At 36.1% G+C, this 21,601-nt stretch overlaps 1 protein-coding gene across 10 annotated transcripts in view; it reads left to right on the top strand.

The window, feature by feature from the left end:
* The window catches only part of ANKRD28 (ankyrin repeat domain 28), a 197,848-nt gene that overhangs the window by 135,608 nt on the left and 40,639 nt on the right, over positions 1–21,601 (top strand). For all 10 annotated transcript variants that reach the window (XM_042903092.1, XM_042903087.1, XM_042903088.1 and 7 more), the window contains 7 exons: positions 1,211–1,411; positions 2,971–3,058; positions 8,295–8,437; positions 11,750–11,962; positions 18,790–18,868; positions 19,786–19,900; positions 21,157–21,239. In XM_042903092.1, the coding sequence (XP_042759026.1) occupies positions 1,211–1,411; positions 2,971–3,058; positions 8,295–8,437; positions 11,750–11,962; positions 18,790–18,868; positions 19,786–19,900; positions 21,157–21,239 (922 nt within the window). The remainder of the gene's footprint in view (positions 1–1,210; positions 1,412–2,970; positions 3,059–8,294; positions 8,438–11,749; positions 11,963–18,789; positions 18,869–19,785; positions 19,901–21,156; positions 21,240–21,601) is intronic.

Genomic DNA, 21,601 nt, shown 5'->3' with positions numbered 1-21,601 from the left:
GCACATATACATGTATATGACTGGCTGACTTCCTTAGCAGATTGATAGGTTACTGGGCCTCTCTCTAGCCTTTGTCAGTCCTGTTAATAAGTATTTATGCTGTTTCCCATATTTCAGACAGTTCTGATTACTTTTTATTTGAAAGGCTTTGAAAGCTATGTGTGAATCAGAGATAATAGTATTTTGTTTAGTCTTCCTCGCTACTTAGTTATTTGACACTTTCGAACACTTTTCATGTACTTTTTTTTTTTTTTTTAAGAAAACCAAGGGTCATTATTACTAGACTTAAATAGTTATACCTGGTAAATGAACTGAGATGATTTCTGTTCTGGGCCTTTTTATTTCATACATAGTTTGTCATTCATCTGCCAAAGATAGGATTATTACTACAAGGAAAAACTTCTTGCTAAGTTTAGTTCTGACTATATTGCTTACTGTAGATTGCATACTGGATTCCTTAGTATCTAGCCATGAGGCCAATTTATAGATGTGTTGTGAAGTTTTCCTTGTGTTTCTGGAAGACAAATCCCTTTGGATACTAAACTCTTAAATTGCCTGTTAACTTTCTCACCAGTTAGCATCACAGCATCTGTTTCTTTATTTACCTGTTGGTCTGTTTCTCTCCAGATAATAGTGATTTCTCCTTTTATAAAATACAACGTGTATATTAATTTGGGAGACAGTATGTTTTAAATTTTTATGTATTTATTGTCAAAGTAATAATTCTCTTTAAAACTATTTAGAGTACAAATTAATTGTATCTTGCCATCTAGAAAAATGAGAACTGATGAATGTTTTTAAAGAATATTTGTTAGTATTTCTTGCACATTTTAATGTTGGTATGCCTTTAATTGGACAACAGAAAAGGGCAATGTTTTATCTCATTGCATTTTATAATGGCTCTGAGTAGTACTGCCTTTAGTTCAGAATATTTTATTTTCTTGAATAAATCCGACTCATTTATAGCAGGTTCTGCCAGACTTTTTATTTCCTTAGGAAATTTTAATTCCTTAATATATATAATTTATATATGTAATATATATATTACATATATAAACCTTGAATTAAATTTAATATATATATATTACATATATAAGTTATATATATGATTCCTTAATATATATGATATGTATATATTATATATATATATATAATTTCTAAAACTGTTAACCCATTTGTCTTTTGTAACTTTTACCTTCATATGTTTTAGGAAGCAGTGCAGGTACTTTTGAAGCATTCTGCAGATGTTAATGCTCGAGACAAAAATTGGCAAACCCCTTTACACATCGCTGCTGCTAATAAAGCTGTAAAGTGTGCTGAAGCTTTGGTACCTCTTCTAAGTAATGTAAACGTGTCTGATCGAGCGGGGAGGACCGCATTACATCATGCAGCTTTTAGTGGACATGGTGAGGTAGGTAGTGTTCAGTTAGACAGTGATTCTCTCTCCCATCATCCTCCCACTCACCAATCTAATTATTAATGAACTTGCCCTTTTTAGCCACTCAATCCATGGTAGTAGCAAACAGAAATATCCGTCTTGCTCATTTTTGTCTAATTTTGCCTTTAGCAAATCCTCGACTTCTTTTCATGATAAAATTTGTGACACAACATTCTCAAATTTTGAAGTTTACGTATCAGATATAGCCCTATACACTTGAATTTCATGGTCAAAGGACAACAGAAGATGAAGGAGAGCACTGCCAGCTAAACACAATGTGAAAAGTATGTTCTGGCATTGTGGAAAAAATAATCCAGAAAGATAGAGCAGTTTCATTTTGCTCCCAGAAAGATAGTAAAAAAGGAAAACAGAGATTAGAAAATATTTTCTTATCATTTATTATCAATGTTTAGTCAAGAATTCTTTGATAACAGACCATGAAAGGAAATAATTTAAGAAAATTAATATTTAGTTTTCTTTTCTTTCTCTTTTTTTCTTGAGAGAGAGAGAGAGAGAGTAAGCACAAACAGGGAAGGGGCAGAGAGAGAAGGAGACACAGAATCTGAAGCAGGCTCCAGGCTCCAAGCTGTCAGCACAGAACCTGACGCAGGGCTTGAACTCACGAACCATGAGGTCATGATGTGAGCTGAAGGTGGACACTTAGCTGACTGAGCCACCCAGGCACCCCAATATTTAGTTATCTTCTACAACAATCATTGCTTCATGTTAGATATTGTTATGGTAAAGAGTAAGGTTTATGTGTACATAAAAGACTTAGTAAAGAAGGAAAGACAGAGTAACAAAAAAACCTTTGAGGCCAGCTTGCCCATCCTTCATTTTTGTTGCAGACACAGAAACTCAGAGATAAAGTGACATTCCCAAGATTCCATGCCTGAGTGCTAGTGGCTGCAGTGTTGTTTTCACTGTTTCTCTGTTTTTGCAACATAAAGAATCCTTGCCTTCACTGCAGTTAAGGTCACAAGATACGTCCCCTTTTTTGGAACATGGAATGCCCTTTCCTGTGGGGAAACTTATCATAAATATGGTTAGACAGAATAGAAATCTATGAGGTACTACATCATGAGGTAAGTAGACTACCCAGTGACCTTTGGATCTAACCGTATTGTAGATACTACGTTTGTGTTTGAATTAAATTTAAGACATTTCTGGGATAAGAATGCACTTTACATCTTAACAGCACTTTGGGCTATTAAAAGAAATAAAACCTGTTGTTAAATATTCCACCTTTAGACTTCCCATATTTGTACTTCTTTGTTCATAAAATACCAGGACAGGACACAAAAGGGCATCTTTAAAAGATACTGATGCCTGACTTCAGTAACGTGCACTGTAAATCTTTTTTTCATATTTTGTCCTATTATTTATTGAATTATGTTAAAGGGTCTTCACTGTTTAGTCTACAACACAGAAATTCAGTGCCACAGAGATTGAGATGAGTAGTCATCATAAGGGATATTCATGAACAGTTCTTCTACTGAATTTTGATGAAACTGTGTTTATTCTTATTACAGATGGTCAAACTACTCTTGTCTAGAGGTGCCAATATTAATGCTTTTGACAAGAAAGATAGACGGGCAATTCATTGGGCAGCATATATGGGTATGTATGTTTTAAGTTTCATTTTTTGACATTATGTATTCAGGAAAATTTGTACATTTTAGTTCTTGCATTTGGTATAACATCTGTTTTTAAGGATAGTGAGAAGTTACACCATATCTAAATTTGCTGCCCAAGTGGACCCAGCCTGGTAGTGGGGGACATGTCAGGTCCAGTTTTCTTAAAGCTGTTTGAAAATAATTCTGTTTACTTTTAAAGGGAGAGACATCCTAGACACAAGTCTGGGAAGCATAATCTTAGTTGGTGGTTTACTAGAAGCCCATTCTTATATCCATCCTTGTTTTCATGGGAATATTAAGATAGAAGTTATGAAGATGCTTTAAGAAGCCTATTATTTTGGGCCACTGGGTTGAATAGGCAACATCGTGTTTGATTTCTACAACAGTAATTTCACAGAAAGAAACTAAGGCTTAGAGTGTAGGCTTTTCTGCTGTGACATGTATATGTTCTTGAAAAATCTTGGGATTTGCAAAATTGCACCCTACAACCTGACAGAGCTCGTGGGAAAACAGTCTTGGGGTAGACTACCCAAAACCAGGCAACCAGAGTACTAACAGAAACATTAATTGGTTCTTAAGGTGACTTGGACAGCTAGAGTGCAGGCAGATCTTGAGCCTACCTCAAGATATTTTTAAGTGCACAAAAAGAACAGGCTTGTGGGTGCTAAAACCATGCAGGTGGAAGTATGGATGAAGTACAACCTGCCACGAACCTTGCAAGTCCTACAAGGCTAGGGTTGTACCTCTGGGAGGAAGAGCTGGATATAGACATTCATTTTTCAAGTTTCTCAAAATAAAACTGAAAGAACTCTTCCTCCCTTTGTAGTGATGGAGCCTCAGAATTTTTTCTCTTCCCTGCCAAAGGTTATAATTCTCCTTCTGCTATTTTGGCTCCTCTGGCTTAAGAAAAATCACATATGGATTGACACCTTATGTGTAATACTAGAGTCATTCCCTGATTTGCCATGCATACTACCTAATTACAAAGACATTTAGCTGGCTACCCTTCTTATAGGCATAGCTTATCCTCAGGACTCCCTGCTCTTGGTTTTGTCTTTTCCTGTTTCTGACATAAAAATAAAAAATTAAAGGAAGATTTGATGGAAGATTATTAATTTTTAAAACTATATAAAATTGTAAAATATGACATTGGAAGAAAATAAATGAGCTCAAACCAGTTGTGTAGATAACCCCAAGGTCCAGCATTTTTTGCCTGTAGTAGAAAAAACCAAAAGCAGCAGAATCCATAGTGAATTGCAAGTCTGACCTTTAGTGTGAGTATAAGGAATGATCAAAAATGAAGGTTCTTGAAGGTTAATATCCTTGTCGGATGTCCCCATTTTGAAAGCCAGATGCTGAACATTTGGGCTTCTGGTATTTCTCTCACACCAGAGATTCATGCCTCTAGTTATGTCATGGGCAATTTTCTTCTGTAACTTGAAAGTAAAACATCCAGAAGCCCGTCTCCTGTAGCATCCGGAAGTCCCTTCCTCACAGCCTGTATATTTTTCATATTTTAAGTCTTGGGGACTTTTCTGAATATTCTTCTGTAGCTTATCCTTCCAGATAGTTTTGGAGCATCTATTCTGAATGATTTGGTACACCTTATGTTAAAGGATTTAAACATGAAGCAGAATTCATCAGGCCTCTTACCTCCAAAGAATTAAGACTTAACTAAGCAGTTGTTTTCATGAAATTGAAGGCCAGCAGATTTTGTGGGTTGCCTCTAATTGAGCTCCCAGAATAGCTGGGTGTGTATATCTCAGGAGCCCTCCTTTGATAGCTTTGTTTTCTTTGGTGCACTGAATGTCACTTTTCAGGCCAGTTGTGGATTAAAAAAGGTATTCTGTGTTTCTTGGGCCTCATTTAATTTTTGAGCATAAACATTCAGGGATTTATAATTCTCCTTTCCCTATCTCTTTCAGCATGGAAGAAGAAGAATGTTGACACATAGTTTCTAAAACTGTTCAGCTGTTCTAAGCATTCAGGATTAAAGAGAGCTAAACATGTAAAAGTAGGGAGCTATTGACTGGTCTAATAGACAAGCCCCGTGTCCAGGTCTTTGGCCCTACTAGGGTTATATTCAGAGAATCTGTCAGTATTTGTGAAAGAGACATTAAAATTACATGTAGTCTTCTTATAATTTATTTCTCACAAACTTCCAGTTTGCCCTGGACTTCTATCCCTGGTTGAAGTTCCCCTTACTCTTCTCTTAGGCTCTACCATTTATCCCTATGCTGTTACTGAATTATGTGTCAGTGTTTGGCAACAATATCTCTATCCCCCAAGAGTTCATCATATCCCCCTCCCTACCCTATGTTCACTCTGACTGTGAACCTCCATTGATATCCCTTTTATACACTCATCTTTTCTGTTGCTTTCAGTACTTTTAGCAATATTCAGCCAAGTTCTACCTCAAATCACCTTACCATGATGACTTTGACATAGAAAGTACTGAATAAATATTAATTACCTTGATTAGCAACTCATTCCCGAATTTCTTCTTAAAGCAGTGCATAATTTGAATGAATATGAAATAGTATTTTTTTCTCCTTCCTTTCCTTTTCATAAAGACTTACAAATTCTGATCACAGTTCATTTTCCTTATTTTTACACAGTCATGAACAAAAGAAAAATTCAGGGAATTTTTCAAGTAAAATTATGTATACTATACATGTCCAAAGAATGCCATTTTCTAAAACTATACCTAGACAAATTACATGAAATCTAGTCTTCCTGGTAGCATAAGTCTATAAATTGACAGGGAGGACACATACTTGTTCTGGCCAGGGCCACAATGTAGGTAGAACAAATATCATTTATTTCATTCTGGAACTTTATTCCCTTTTTTCTTTTAAATAAGTCACCCTCAAACTGGCTGTGGAGAGGCCCCTTTTTTCATATTTTCAGTGGTTCAGTTAAAGGAAATTATCCATATTTCTGAAATGTGCTTAAATAAGTATTTGTCAGTTTTAAAATTGTAAATTTGCCTATGCGTAGCCCCTTTTCAAGTTTTATTGATGTTAGGAGAAGTTCATACTTCCTGAAATCTACTAGTTTATATGCACAATTAATACGTTCTGTGCCATTTATATGAATGATGTTTTGGTTTTGAACAGTTTTTCTAGTATGTTAGTATTATGAGCCTTTTAGTCTTAAACATCAAGAGAACTTTGTTTCTTTTTGGTGTATTAGTGAATAATATGCATTTGCCCAGTTGAAAAGCTATGTTTATGTGTGAGGCTTCTAGGTACTGATTTTCACACATTACAATAAATGCAAGTAGCTATCTTTCTAGAGCCATAGATCAGAAGGTGTAATGTGTAGTGAGTGATCTTTGGGCCAGGTGATACTCTTATGTGATAATTACATTTGATTTGGCACCTAATGATTTGATAGATATTCCTTTGGTTTTTTTCCTAAAAATATGGTAGAGATTTCTTATTGAGATGGGGGCAAAAATAGCTGAAAGTATCCACTTTAGTTGGTAATTTACATATAAACAATTAAATCTACTTGATTTTTGTGCATCTTATAACCTGGCCTAATTTTGTCAAGGAAGAGGGGCCTATGTTTGAAAGCTTCATTTTTATAGTTATTAACTTTACATATTCATTCCCTATGAAGGGATATAAAAAAATGGTGTCATGAACAATTTATTTAACAAATATTTGAGTGCCTCTTTGTTTATAACACTGTTCTCAGCCCTGTGGAATATAGCTTTGCCTTTGAAAATATATATTTGGGAAGCTAATACATAAAAGTAATTAGAGGCAATTAAATAATGATTTAAGTTTAAGAACCATCAGAAGGTATTATATACTTATTAGATAGTATTTACAGGTATGTAGTGCTTTTGGCTTATAAGGCTTCTAGGGAAGAGAGATAACGGGGTTGATCAGGGAAGATGGGAACTGATGTGGGCCTTCAAGGGTTAGTAACAATCCTTGGAAAGAGACATCCAAGCAGAACATTCCATGCAATGAAGGAATCCCATAAACAAAGGCACAAGGATGGGAAGCATTATGGGAGGAGGAAAAAGCGCTGTATAATCTAATCTGATAAAGACCAAGGGGATATAAAAAGAGAATAGTGGTTCTCCTACTTTCTGGATACATGTCCCCCTTCCTGGCTTCCTTGTTTGGTATGGTGGGGCCTGGTACTAGTTCTGACTAGTGAATTGATAGCAGCATCACCTCTGGACCAGAGCAGTTAATTGCTGATTCAAGATAGATTCTGCAGTCTATTCCTCCTTTTGGTACTGGCTGGCCACATGCAAGGTGGTATCAGCTATATGAACCTGGGTCCTTGAGTGACTGAGCAGAGCCCTCTGGCCAAGCAATCATGGTGATGATGAGAAATAAAACACCGCTGAGATTTGGGAACTGATTTTTAACCACAGCACACATAACCTAGCCTATCCTGATTGATACAAAGGTGAATAACAAACTAAGTTGATTAAAGACATCTGGTGGAAGTAATAGGGGAGAAGTCTTTAACCACATGTTCTAAAGAGTAACATTTTAAAGAAACCCAAGCCCATGTCACTCCCAGATTTTCAAGTATAAGATTCCACTAAGGCAGAGAAACATAAACTTATGTGTTATATCAGACATAAAAAGCTAACTTCAAAACTTGAATGTGTTGGGGTGCCTGGGTGGCTTAGTTGGTTAAGTGTCCGACTTCGGTTCAGGTTATGATCTCATGATTCGTGGGTTTTAGCCCCACATCAGGCTCTGTGCTGACAGCTTGGAGCCTGGAGCCTGCTTTGGATTCTGTGTCTCCCTCTCTCTGCCTCTCGCCCGCTTGCGCTCGCGCGCGCACTCTCTCTCTCTCTCTCTCTCTCTCTCTCTCTCTCGCGCACACACACACACACACACAAAAGTAAATAACATTTAAAAAAAAAAAAATCGAATGTGTTAAAACAACCTTGAAATCAAGATCTAGACAAACGGAGGGTTATAGATTGTAAGGTTGTCACCGGATAAAATAATAAATACAATAGTTTTCAATTACTTACTGCTGTCAAGATTTATCGAAATTATCTGAATACTTCTTTTTCTTCCATCCTTTCTCTGGTTATAACTTGATTTATTGGTGACTTGTGCATTATTTATTAATTTGCATTTTTACCTTTTTTTAAAAGATATCCACGATTATATTTCATATTTTCCATATGCTCCTCTGCTTTTATTTTTTTCTCTTAAACACATTTTCAGGTCACATCGAAGTAGTGAAATTACTTGTGGCACATGGAGCTGAAGTGACATGCAAGGATAAGAAGTCTTATACACCTCTTCATGCAGCAGCCTCTAGTGGAATGATCAGCGTGGTCAAGTACCTTCTGGATCTTGGAGTTGATGTAGGTATATAGATTGAGCAGTATAAATGAAGGAGGCATTTTGTATGTTTGTGATTACCTTGTTGGCAGAATTTATTTCAAACTTAAAAGATAATTTTATACAATAATATTTGTCTTTTAATTAGATATTTATAGTTCTTTACATAATAATAGTGCACTAATATCTGATCATGTAATTAGTCAAAGTATATCAAGAGGTAAAGTACATTCCAAAGGGGAATGACGATGCAGGTTTTTCTGCTTCACATTTCAAGCCCTGTAGCTCCATTTTAGCCATGGAAATGAGCAGATCAGACACACCTGGATTATTTTTCCTAAATGGCTGGGTCTCTACTGTTAGTCTTACTTGCTTAGTAGTTAGTCTAGTATTCCCATTAAATGACTGTAGCAGTTCACATTACAAAATAATGGCAAGAGTTGGCAGGAAAACTCAAGGCTTCTTGCCCATCAACTGTAAGTGTTCCTTACTGTATAAATCTGTTTGGTTAGGAAGGTTGTTGCTTTATCAGAATATATTTGATTTCTGAATTGAGATAGTTAAGAATGCCTGTCACTTTCACAGGCCATCCTTTAAGCACTTGTGCTTATATACCTCTCTTAGTATATTTATTTTAGGTACAGTTTTGACAAACTCACCTGATTGTTCAAAATAGATTAAAAAGAGCAAATTAGAAGGGAGCACCTGGGTGGCTCAGTTGGTTGAACATCTGACTTTGGGTCAGGTCATGATTTCACATTTTGTGAATTCAAGCCCCATGTCAGGCTTGTTGCTGTCATTGTGGAGCCTGCTTCAGATCCTCTGTCCCCAGCCTCTCTCTGCCCCTCCCCTGTTCAAGCTCTTTCTCTCTTGAAAATAATTTTTTTTTTTTTTTAAAGAACAAATTAGAAGGAGAGAGAGGGTTAGGCTCTGCCAGAGGGAGGTGTTTTATTTTTTTTATTATTATTTTTTTTAGTTTCACATAAGATTTATTTTTTTAATATTAAATATAATTTATTGTCAAATTGGTTTCCATACAACACCCAGTGCTCATCCCAACAGGTGCCCTCCTCAATGCCCATCACCCACTTTCCCCTCTCCCCCATCAACCCTCAGTTTGTTCTCAGTATTTAAGAGGGTCTTATGGTTTGCCTCAGAGGGAGGTGTTTTAGATCAATTATAAAAACAATAAAAGGTAAATGGTAGTCTGGTTGGACAAAGAATGCAAGGCAGAATTGTGGAGCTGAATAGACTCAATTTAAGGATTATATGAAACACTGCCTGAAGCAAGCAAATAGTTACTAAATGTGTCAGGATTGTGAGAAGTTGCAAAAATCCTAACGTTGTTAAGTAGGGTCCTGTAGAGTATGAACAGATAGAAGTTTCATTTCAGCTCAGCAGTTCTATAGCTCTGTTTCACATCCATTCTAGTGCAGTTTTTAAAATTTCTTTTATTGACAGTAAAATAACATTTGTAAACCATGGTGACAGCATTCTTCAAAATAAGTGGTCAGACTTAGAGCTGTTTAGTGACATGTGGCTTCCAATTGCATAATTTATTAGTTTCCCAGGGCTGCCATAACAATTTACCATAAAGTAAGGGACTTAAAACAACAGATTCAATCTCTCAAAGTTCTGGAGACTCAGGGGAATCTATTCCATGTGTCTTAGCTTTTGGTGATGAAATCTAGGTACTTTGACCAAAGTTAAGTGTGTTCCTTTTTCACTTCCTTCAGTTTCTGTTCCCAGAGATTTCAGAAAAGAAAATGTAAAATAGAGTTGTGGTAAGTTGGGGCCAACTTCAAAGTTAGAGGGCACAGTCTCCACACAAGACCACCCTTACTTCCAACCAACTACAAGTTTGGAGTGTTGCCCAGAACTACCTTCGGGTTTGATAATTCACTAGGATTCAAAAAATTTACTGAAAACTATTATACCCATGGTTTATTACACAAAAAGATACAAATTAAGATTAGCCAAAGGAACAGACACATAGGGCTGGGCCCAGGAATATTCTAAACACAAAGCTTCCATTGTTCTCTCCTGATGAAGTTAGGACTCCCTACTCTCCTAGCATCAATATATGAGAATATGCTCATGGTATTTGCCAACCGGGAAAGCTCACCATAGCTTTGTTTTCAGAGATTTTATTGGGGCTCCATTACATAAGTGTGATTGGTTGATCAATTACCCACATGGTTGATTTCAGTCTCCAAGTCCACTGATAACAGAGAGCGCCAAAGCTCCCCCTTCTCCTCAAATGACACAGTTGGTTTATGTGGCATGGTCAGATCCTGCCCTTACACTATTGACTGTGGCCAAGCCTATTCTAAGATCCAGTGTAGCCAGCTCCCACCCTAAATAAAGGACCCTTCTATCAAGTATGCCATAGATTACCTCCCAGAAGACAAGGGCAAAGGCCAGGTATCTCTTTGGACAAAGGTCTGGTTCTTTACACAAAAGCCATAGAGAGGCACCTGGGTGGCTCAGTTGGTTGAGCATCCAACTCTTGATTTCAGCTCAAGTCATGATCCCAGGGTCATGGGATTAAGCCTCCATCAGGCTCTGGGCTGAGTGTGGAGCCTGCTTAAGATTCTTACTCTCTCCCTCTGCCCTTGTCCCCCACTCACATGCTTTCTATCTCACATGCTTTCTGTCTCTAAAAAAACAAAAAAAACGAAAAAAAAAAACTATAAAGTATTCACCTATTTTATTAGAAACAAAATGAAAAAGAAACTTGAGCTGCAAGAATTACTTCTCAACATTGAGCATATTCGTTTGAACACATTCATTTTATTACAGCATCAACATGTAAGGCTGGAAAATATCTAGACTCCAACTTTGTTGCAAAAATGAAGTAGAAAAAGATGCCACTCATTGTTTAAAATCTTAATCTTCATTAACAACTTCAAGTGAAAAGATTGAAAATATGCATGTTATTCAGTATATCTCAGAATTTTCAGTTTACATTAATTTGTCATGATTCTTAGATTTAACTCTTACAACTGTACCTTACTTTGAAAGCTTTTAGAAATACGTTTAGTTTTCGTTTACCTAAAATCTCTCTCTCAAAATCATTGAATTTTGTCATGAAGCAGACATAGTATGTATAAATTATATTCCTTGAATGTACAAAATCTATTTCACACCAAAATGCTTTTGTGAATATTCATTATTTTAAAAGAACTTTAGGATTATAAACCTTATCTGTGTATTTATCCTTGTTTCTCACTTTAATAATTTGATTGCGACCACAACAGTGCTAAAATAACCTTCATTCTTGAAGCAAGAAGCAAGACTGCTTCATAACATTGAGATTTTTTTTCTTCCAATAGATGAATGAACCAAATGCCTATGGAAATACACCTCTTCATGTAGCCTGCTATAATGGACAAGATGTTGTAGTGAATGAACTTATAGACTGTGGTGCTAATGTAAATCAAAAGAATGAAAAAGGATTTACTCCTTTGCACTTTGCTGCTGCATCAACACATGGAGCGTTGTGTTTAGAGCTTCTAGTAGGCAATGGGGCTGATGTCAATATGAAGGTATGAAATAAAATCAGAATCCATACTATAGTATTTAGGAGTTGGGTGTTTAAAACAATATTGATAACAAATACCATTCGGCAATAAAAAGGAACAAAATACTGATAGACACAAGATCACAGGTGAATCTTAAAAATATTATGCTGAGTCAGGGCGCCTGGGTGGCTCAGTTGGTTGAGCGTCTGACTTCGTCTCAGGTCATGATCTCACGGTTTGTGAGTTCCAGCCCCACATCAGACTCTGTGCTGACAGCTCAGAGCCTGGAGCCTGCTTCGGATTCTTGTCTCCCTCTCTCTCTGCCCCTCCCCTGCTCATGCTCTGTTTCTCTCTCTCTGTCAAAAATAAATAAACATTAAAAAAAATATTATGCTGAGTCAAAGCCTTACACAAGACTATACATATTATTCCCATTTATATGAAGTTCTAGAACAGATGAAATTCCATCTATATTGGGTTCCAGATTCTGTAGTGGAAATAAAACAGTTGCCCCTGTGAGGAGGGATTGATGAAAAAGGGACATAGAAGAACTTTCTGGGGTGATGATAATATTCTATATTTTGACAGGCTTTATATTATATAAGTAAGCATTTGTCAAAACTCATGAAATAATACGTTTAAGATTTATGTGCTTCATTGCTTATAAATTTTCCCTTAGGAGGTAACACACCAAGCTGATGTTGAACCCTAATTAATGATATGCATACCAACCTATTTAGACATATCTGCGACTTTTGAAAAACATGAAATAATTGGGTAGATGGCAGGGTGGACACACTGGTATATGATGATGTGCTTATAGTAGAATATTAGTGATAGAATTTAGGTGCTATGTATATGAGTGTTCACAGTAATCTTTCAACATTTCTGTTTTCAATTTTTTTTTTTCAATTTTATAAAAATTGAAAGACCAGTATCAATGCGTTACATGTAAGGAATAGCTGGTTTTTTGTTTTTTGGTTACGGTTACTTTTAGGAATGAGCATTTGAATTTTGAAATACGTGAGAATTCTGGAGCCCCGATAAATATACTGTCAGTATATAATTCTATGAGAAGCCACATGCAGCCACAGTTTTGAACATCACTACTTTATAATGTGTAATCATCATTTTGATTTTTCCAAGATATTTTCATTGATTCTGTGTTAATTCATCAGTTCATTATTTGAGTATTTGCCAGTCCATATCTTGTGTTATGAAGAAAAGAAAAGCACAAAAAAAAATTGAACTGTTTCAGATTAGTGAAAACATTTAACCTTAAAATGTGTTTTTCAGAACTTTAATTTCTTAAGATTTCATCTTTTGTGGGTATGATGAGCCAGTGTCCTTCAGACTGGTAGAGAAAAGAATCCATTTTCTTATGTCTCTTAACTTTAGATAAGCCTTTAGTGATGCCACTGACTTCCTGTCTGACAGCTGCAATAGCAGCAAGTCCATACATAATTAGGTCTTTGCTCTATAAATTACCCTCTCAGCTACAGGACAAAATTTATGCGTACTATACTTAAGGAAGGAAAGGATATGATATAAGGTATCATAAAGAACTCCTGTTATATATGTGCTTAGGTTTATTTTTTTATTTTTATTTTTTAAATGTTTATTTTTCTATTTTTGAGAGAGAGAAAGCAGGGGAGGGGCCGGGAAAGAGGGAGAGAGAGAATCCCAAGCAGGCTCCGCGCTGTCAGCACAGAGCCAGACATGGGGCTCCAACTCATGTACCTGGAGATCGTGACCTGAGCCCAAGTCAAGAGTCAGATGCTTAACCGACTGAGCCACCCAGGCGCCCCCTATATGCTTAAATTTAAAATACCTAATATATGTTTCAGGTTTCCAGTTCTCAGTCATATTACATACTAAAGTTTTTTTTAATCATCTAAAAAATTGCTAAAAATTTTTTATAATAAATTTGAACTCCTTGTTTTGGTTTGAAGAATTCCTGCTGTTTGGATAATTGGGGACCAGAACAATATTTAAACATTTGTGAAGGAAAGAAATTTGTTAATTGTTTCCTCAAAAGCCTAGTAATATTTTTTAATACAGATTAGGTCTTAACATTCCTCAAAAGATCACAACTGATTTTTTTTTTTTTAATTTTTTTAATGTTTATTTTTGAGAGAGAGAGAACGCGTGCACACGTGCTTGCGCACAAGTGGGGGAGGGGCAGAGAGAGAGGGAGACAGAGAATCCGAAGCAGGTTCCAGGCTCTGGGCTGTCAGCACAGAGCCCGAAGTGGGGCTCAAACTCATGAACTGTGAGATCCTGACCTCGAGCCTAAGTTGGGTGCTTAACTGACTGAGCCGCCCAGGCGCCCCACAACCAAATTTTTTTAGTCTCTATGAGATCTGTTTATGATCAAGTGACTATAGTTAAATTATCTTTTGTGTGTGAAATATTAAGGATCATGGCTTACCTGTATCATTAGCTGTGACACATGTTTTAGTTTCTGTTGTGCTGTCTTTAAGGGGTAAAAATTAAGCTTTTTATTTGTACAATGCCATTTAGACATGAATGTTGAATATAATTTGATGATAGATCACTTGATTCATATGTCATTGCCTATGTAGCTGACTCTTGTTTTAACTCTATTTGTGATTTGTTTTAACTCTGTTTTCTTTTGAAATATAGAAATGAGAATTAGTCCTACATGAGGCTCATTTACAGTGTAATGCTTAGACCAGTGGTCCTATTTGAAGCTACCTCTTTATTGATTTAGAAAAAAACCAATGGTGGATTTTATACACGACAAGGGAATTTTTTAGGAAAGCAATTGAGATGTGGTGGTTAAGTAGATTTTAAGGCAACAACCTATGATGTTGGTTTAGAAATAGATTTCATAGGGGCACCTGGGTGGCTCAGTCAGTTCAGTATCTGACTCTTGGTTTTGGCTCAGGTCATGATCTCACGGTTCATGTGATCAAACCCGCATGGGGCTGCACACTGACAGCACAGAGCCTGCTTGGGATTCCCTCTCTCCCTCTCTCTGTCCCTCCCCCCCAAAATAAATAAATAAAAGTTAAAAAAGATAAAAAGAAATAGATTTCATAAAAGTTGCCTTAATCTTGCCTAGGGATGTACGACATCCCATTTAAATGCAATTGTGTAGTTATCTTCTAGCTAAGTTCCATTGGAACACAATTCCCATGTTGTTAATGACTTCTAAGGTACCTTCCAGATCTGAAATTATATAAAAATTATTGATAGCTATGTGCTTTCAACCAATAAGAATGTATATTCATTCAAGAATATATCTTCATTCCAGACACCTGTGTTTACTATCATTGCCAAATATAGTGCCTATCAAATTGTTGCTTGATTAAGAAGCTAATAAGGCTTTGACACTTGCCTTACATTATAAAAGATACTACTTGGTGTAGCCCTCATATTCTCTGTATCAAGTCATCTCTTTCTCCATTTTGGTGTTTCTGTCCCTGATCAACTTGTGGATGACTAGAAATTGGAATGTGAATTTAAGCTTGAAATTATTCAGTTATTCATTTATAAGTTTTTAAATCGGCTGTCTTTCAAAGTACTGCATAAAGTGAATGGAGTTTAAAAGGCAATATAGGTCGGGTTTTTTTACCTTGCTTTACATGAGCCCTACTGTGTTGATTGTATCACTGAAATGTGTATCTTCCCACTTAACCTTATTCTTAAGAATAAATATTGGTCAGATAAAATACCCAAATATTTTATTTAAAACTTAAATCTAGGAAGTAGTATGTGTGGCTTACTTATTGTTGTTGCTGTTTATGGTCACCTGTGAAACCAACTCTTAGAATGTTGGTAGATCTTTATTTTTTGTTTAAAACTCCTAATTTGATTCTCAAATTAGTTAAGGTGACTTAAAAAAGAAATTTACCCATTGTCTCCCCAATTCAGAGGGAAATAAATGTGCCCTCCCCCTTCCTAACATGGCTTATGGTGGACTTTTCAGTTGGTAATCTGAATTTTTTTTTTTAGTATATTTGGAATACTTTTTGTAATCAGTAAGTATACAGAAAGTAAAAATGTTAATCCAGTGCTACTTATAGCCTTATAGTATATAGTAAAGGACTGCATACTAGCTATGAGACCTTGTTACATTTCTTAACCCCATGGCCTATAAAATCAGGTCAGTAGTATGTAACTCATAGGGTTTTGAGAAGTAAATGACTAATGTATATGAAATATTTTAAAACTGCCTGAAACAGGGGCGTCTGGATGGCTCAGTTGGTTAAGCGCTGGACTTAGGCTCAGGTCATGATCTCATGCTTTGTGAGTTTGAGCCCCACAACGGGCTCTGTGCTGACAGCTCAGAGCCTGGAGCCTGTTTCAGATTCTGTGTCTCCCTCTCTCTCTGTCCCTTTCCTGCTCTCACTCTCAAAAATAAATAAAGATTAAAAATAAATAAAAATAAAACTGCCTGGAACATAGTGCTTACTATTTATGTAAATGTTAGCTATATTTCAAAGTTCATCATTTTATGCATTCAAAATATATATTACAGTTTAGTTTGTTGTTTTTTTTTTTACTTTGTTTTTTTCTTTTGTTAAAACATGTCTGTCTATAGGTAAAAATTAACATTACAAAATTAAGGTATGTTGGGGTGCTTAGGTGGCTTAGTTAAGCATCTAACTCTTGATTTTGGCTCAGGTCCTAATCCTCCCAGTTGTAAGATCAAGCTCTGCATCAAGCTTGTGCTGACAGCACGGAGCCTGCTTGGGATTCACTCTCTCTCCCTCTCTCTCTGTCCCTCCCCTGCTCGCGCACTCTGTCTCTCTCTCAAAGTAAAGAAACTTTAAAAAAATCAAGATATGTTATATAGGGAACATTTTGAAAAGATACTACAAACTAGAATCCCTTTATTAAAATGCTTTTGTACTTTTTGTTTTGTTCTTTTCTGGTTGAAAGAATAACAACTGGTACATTGATAAAAACACCAAACATAACAGACACTGGTATGTTATATGGGTGTTTTACAAAGATTATTCTATTTATTCTGTACCACAGACCTATGAGGTAGAGGTAATTTGTGTCCACTGTCAGTCGAGAAGTGGGGGCTCAAGACGGTAGGCAGTTTCTCCTAAATCTTGCTGTGGTAATTGGAGAACTGGGATTCAGCACAGGTCATTGTGACTCCAGAGCCTACCTTGTTTGCTTGCTTGTTTTGTTTTGTTTTCCCTCCTGTGCACACACTGCCTGCAAAGGTTTGAAAGTTCTTTGAGATAAATTGCCAATTGGATGGCTTGTTTGCTTGAAAAAATTAATATAAAATTATGGAATCAAATATATATAAGTAATTATGAAGTTCGTCTAACACTCCATTATTATGACAGGAGCATTTCTTAAGGAGATCTGCATTATACAATTTTAGTGTAACCTTAGGACACTTGCCGCATTTCAGTTTGGAAGAAAAAAAATATATATATATATATATAAACATACATATGCACACAGAAAGTATGCTGAGTATTGCTGAGGGATTAGGAATTGCAAAATATTTTCTTTCCTTTGTAACAGTCATATTGCATGTTTTTTTTATTTTTTTATTTTTTTTTTTTCAACGCTTTTTATTTATTTTTGGGACAGAGAGAGACAGAGCATGAACGGGGTAGGGGCAGAAAGAGAGGGAGACACAGAATCGGAAACAGGCTCCGAGCCATCAGCCCAGAGCCTGACGCGGGGCTTGAACTCACAGACCGCGAGATCGTGACCTGGCTGAAGTCGGACGCTTAACCGACTGCGCCACCCAGGTGCCCCGCATATTGCATGTTTTGACAAAGTCCTTTCGAATTTCAGAACTTGAATATTAAATACATACATGCACAGCCAGTCTGATTAATTTAAGTCATTTGAGAAAAAATCTATTTATTATCAATAATTATGACCAAATTAATAAAGTATTCTAAATGAATTATAGTGGTGGAGTTAATTCAGATATTCATTTTTTTCTTTGTTGAGGAGGGATTTAGCATTTCTTAGAATGAAAGAATTGTAGCAATGTGAATTTTTAAAATGTGGGAAACACATCCTAGCTGTACCACTACTGATTATGTGACCTTGGTTGAATCATTTAACATCCTTGTGCTTCAGTTTACCCACCTATGAAATAGGAAAGATATTAAGATTATACCATATCTACCATGCATAGCTTTTTATAAATGGTCGGTATTGAGGGTTTTTTGTATATTTGTGCTTTATAATATCTGTACTTAAAAAAAAATTCTTGGGGCATCTAGATGGCTCAGTCAATTGAGCATCTGACTTTGGCTCAGGTCATGATTTCATGGTTCAGGAGTTCAAGCCCCACGTTGGTCTCTCTCTGTTGGTGCAGAGCCCACTTCAGATCTTCTGTCCCCATCTCTGCCCCTCCCCCATGTTGCACGTGCTCGCTCATGTGCACATGCTCTCTCAAAAATAAATGTTTAGGGGCACCTGGGTGGCTCAGTCGGTTAAGCGTCCAGCTTCGGCTCAGGTCATGATCTCACCATCCATGAGTTCAAGCCCTGCATCAGGCTCTGTGCTGACAGCTCAGAGCCTGGAGCCTGCCTTGGATTCTGTATCTCCCTCTCTCTCTGACCCTCCTCTGTTCATGCTCTGTCTCTATCTCAAAAATAAATAAACATTAAAAAAAATTTTTTTTAATAAATGTTTAAAAATTAATTAATTAATTAAAAGTGCCTAATTTTGAACAGCTTGAACTGTTCTGCCTCCATAAGCTTGAACTAAACTTAATGTTTGAGTAATAGTTTTACAAAATAAAGATGTGAGAGGACATTCAGAATAAAACTAAGGATTACATATGACAGATGTAATAATAATTTTAAATCTCTTTTATTTGATTATTTCAGAGCAAGGATGGGAAAACCCCACTGCACATGACTGCCCTCCACGGTAGATTCTCCAGATCACAAACCATTATCCAGAGTGGTAAAAAGTATTTCTGTTTGTTTTTTTTCTTAAATGTAGTAAAAACATCCACAAAATGAATGGTATTGTGGAATTGTTATAACAGTCTATATATTTTTAATATTTGATTTCAGATCTTATGAAAATCAAATAATGAAGAGTACAAAATGCCATGTATATGTATCTTTCACAATTTGTTTTTCATTTGTTTTCATTTTGTTTCCCCTGAATTATAAATATAATTTCTCCAGCAGTTAGTGTGGGCTTTTTTGAAGCATTGCTGAATAGAAGACTTTGCCTTTCCATCGCAGTTTGTATTACACGTTAACAAAACTCTGTTGCATGTATCTTTTTTCCCCCTTTGAATGTTTTGAACTATTTTTAGGATTTTCATTTATTTTCTGAATTTATATTCTTTTGCATTTGAAGTAGCACTAGCCAAGCTAAACCTTTAAATAAAAACTCTTCGGTACATTACTTTAGTGTTTGCCAAGCCGTGTTCCAAGCAACTGTTAGTAGTTCTCAAAATAATAGCTGTTACGGTTCTGCAAAGAAAAAGTAGTAGTTTCATGATCAAATAATTCCTGAAGCATTGCTTGCAATCTTGATGACACATGAAGTTTGCACATTAAAGCTCTGACGTCTTGCTCTAAAGAAATATGTTTACTTTTGTTTTAATACAGTGGTTTCCAAACTTACTGGACCCCAGAACCCTTTTGTCATTGTAAAATGTTAAAAACGTATGCTTAGTTTACAAAATTGTTTTAAGTGTAAGATCTATAACTGCAGTGCCTGGCCCAATAAATGTCCTATGAATGAACTCTAGTTAGATCTCTATATTCATTAGTTTATGCTTGAATAGTGTTTTATGTTACTTTCCTCGTAACAGATGCGACTTAATATTAGTCCACTATCTGATGGTATGCTATTTATTGCAGGAGCTGTAATCGACTGTGAGGATAAGAATGGAAACACCCCTTTGCACATAGCAGCAAGGTACGGCCATGAGCTGCTAATCAACACTCTTATTACAAGTGGTGCTGACACTGCAAAGTAAGTACTTAACACAGCGTCGATAGCTGTGATGACTGGGAAACACAGATGGCAGTGAATTGTAGTTTTCTAGATATTTCAAGTAGAAGTGTGGATTTTGTGCCCAATATGGTATTCATTGCTTGAGCTTTTTCCCCTTTGTGTTGATGATATGCTAGAATAGATGTTTAGTATGATTTCATTTGGTAAGGCAGCATAGTGTATTTTTATGTTTTTTACCCCAGTTCATTCTAGATTATGAATAATAAGCAGTTTTGGTTAGAGCTCTTCATTGTTTTGATCTAATTATTTGTAATCTAAATGTAAATGAAAGACCTAAAAATGTTTATATGCTGAATGCTTTTCCTTTTCATCCAAATACTACTACCTGTAGGTCTTTTGCCCCCTCATTTGGTGGGAACAGCTCGCTTTGTCTGTTTTATAAAAGTTTCTATAAAAGATGTTGTTAGAAAGATGGATTCTCTTGCATGTTCTGCAAAAGTAAATATCCTGCTGAAGTTGATGTTTATCATTCCTTTGTGTGCCTTTATATTTTTATTACATTTTATTACATTTATATATATTCGTTAACATGTTTTAAACCTCCTTGTAAACTTTCTGTAACTGTGATGCCACTGTATGCTTTTTGCAACTTTTTTGATTTAGCCACGTAGATAAAATTCAGGCTTTTTCCTCACATTTCTACAAATACCTCTAGTTCATTCATTTTATAAAATGTAATTATTTATAAAGAATTCACAGTTTATTCATTCGACTTATTTGCAAACATAAGTTGCTTCCTATTTTTTATTGCTACAACAATTACTACAGTGAAACTTCTTGAACATTTTGTGTTGTGGTAATGATTCTCAATAAGAGTGAGGCAGGGGGATTGAATTTCACACCCTAGGCCAATGTCCAGAGACATTTTTGGTTGTCATAATTTGGTAGAAGGATGTTACTGGCATCTGGTGTGGGTAGAGCCCAGGGGCACTGCTGAACATCCTGCACGCACAGGATAGCCGCCACCCCACCCCCCACCCCCCCACATCCAACAAAGTTCATCAGGACAATAATGCCCTGGTTGAAATACCCTACTCCTGGAGGAAAATTGCTAGATAATAAATAAGCTGCAGTCACCTTTAGCCTTTTGCCACATTGCTCTTCAAAGTGTAAAAGTGTGGACTCATTATCTTTTCACTGTAGCTAGTTTCTTTGTCACTTATTTAAATGATTATATTATTCTTGTATTGAGGTTACTGTCCTACTTATTTTAGGCGTGGCATACATGGAATGTTCCCCCTCCATTTGGCAGCTTTAAGTGGTTTTTCAGATTGCTGCAGGAAACTTCTTTCTTCTGGTAAGTGGAACCATTACAGACTGATTCTCCTTTTTTTTTTTTTTTTTTTTTTTGTGTGTGTGTGTCTCCACAAAATCCCCCAAAATTTAATCTCTTTATCCTGCTTTCCCAAAATTACTTATAGATATGTCCAAATGTGAATCATTTATTAAGTCCTCTTAGAAGATGTTGGGTTCTTTAATTTTAACATTCAATTTTCTCTTCAGATCTGGGAAAGGTTTTATCTTTCAGGGATTTCCTTCTTTCTGTTAGTGGGGGAATGGGTTGTAGAATATTTCTAGAGCAGTTTCTGTTCGTTGGATGGTAGTTTTCTTGTATTGTCCCTTTATGCCTAGAAACAGTATCTTCATTTGCATGCTCCT

The sequence above is a fragment of the Panthera leo genome, chromosome C2 (assembly GCF_018350215.1).
Source record: "Panthera leo isolate Ple1 chromosome C2, P.leo_Ple1_pat1.1, whole genome shotgun sequence".
Taxonomy (NCBI): domain Eukaryota; kingdom Metazoa; phylum Chordata; class Mammalia; order Carnivora; family Felidae; genus Panthera; species Panthera leo.
The sequence above is the reverse complement of the archived record's forward strand: the minus strand, read 5'-3'. Positions and strand labels throughout refer to the sequence as shown.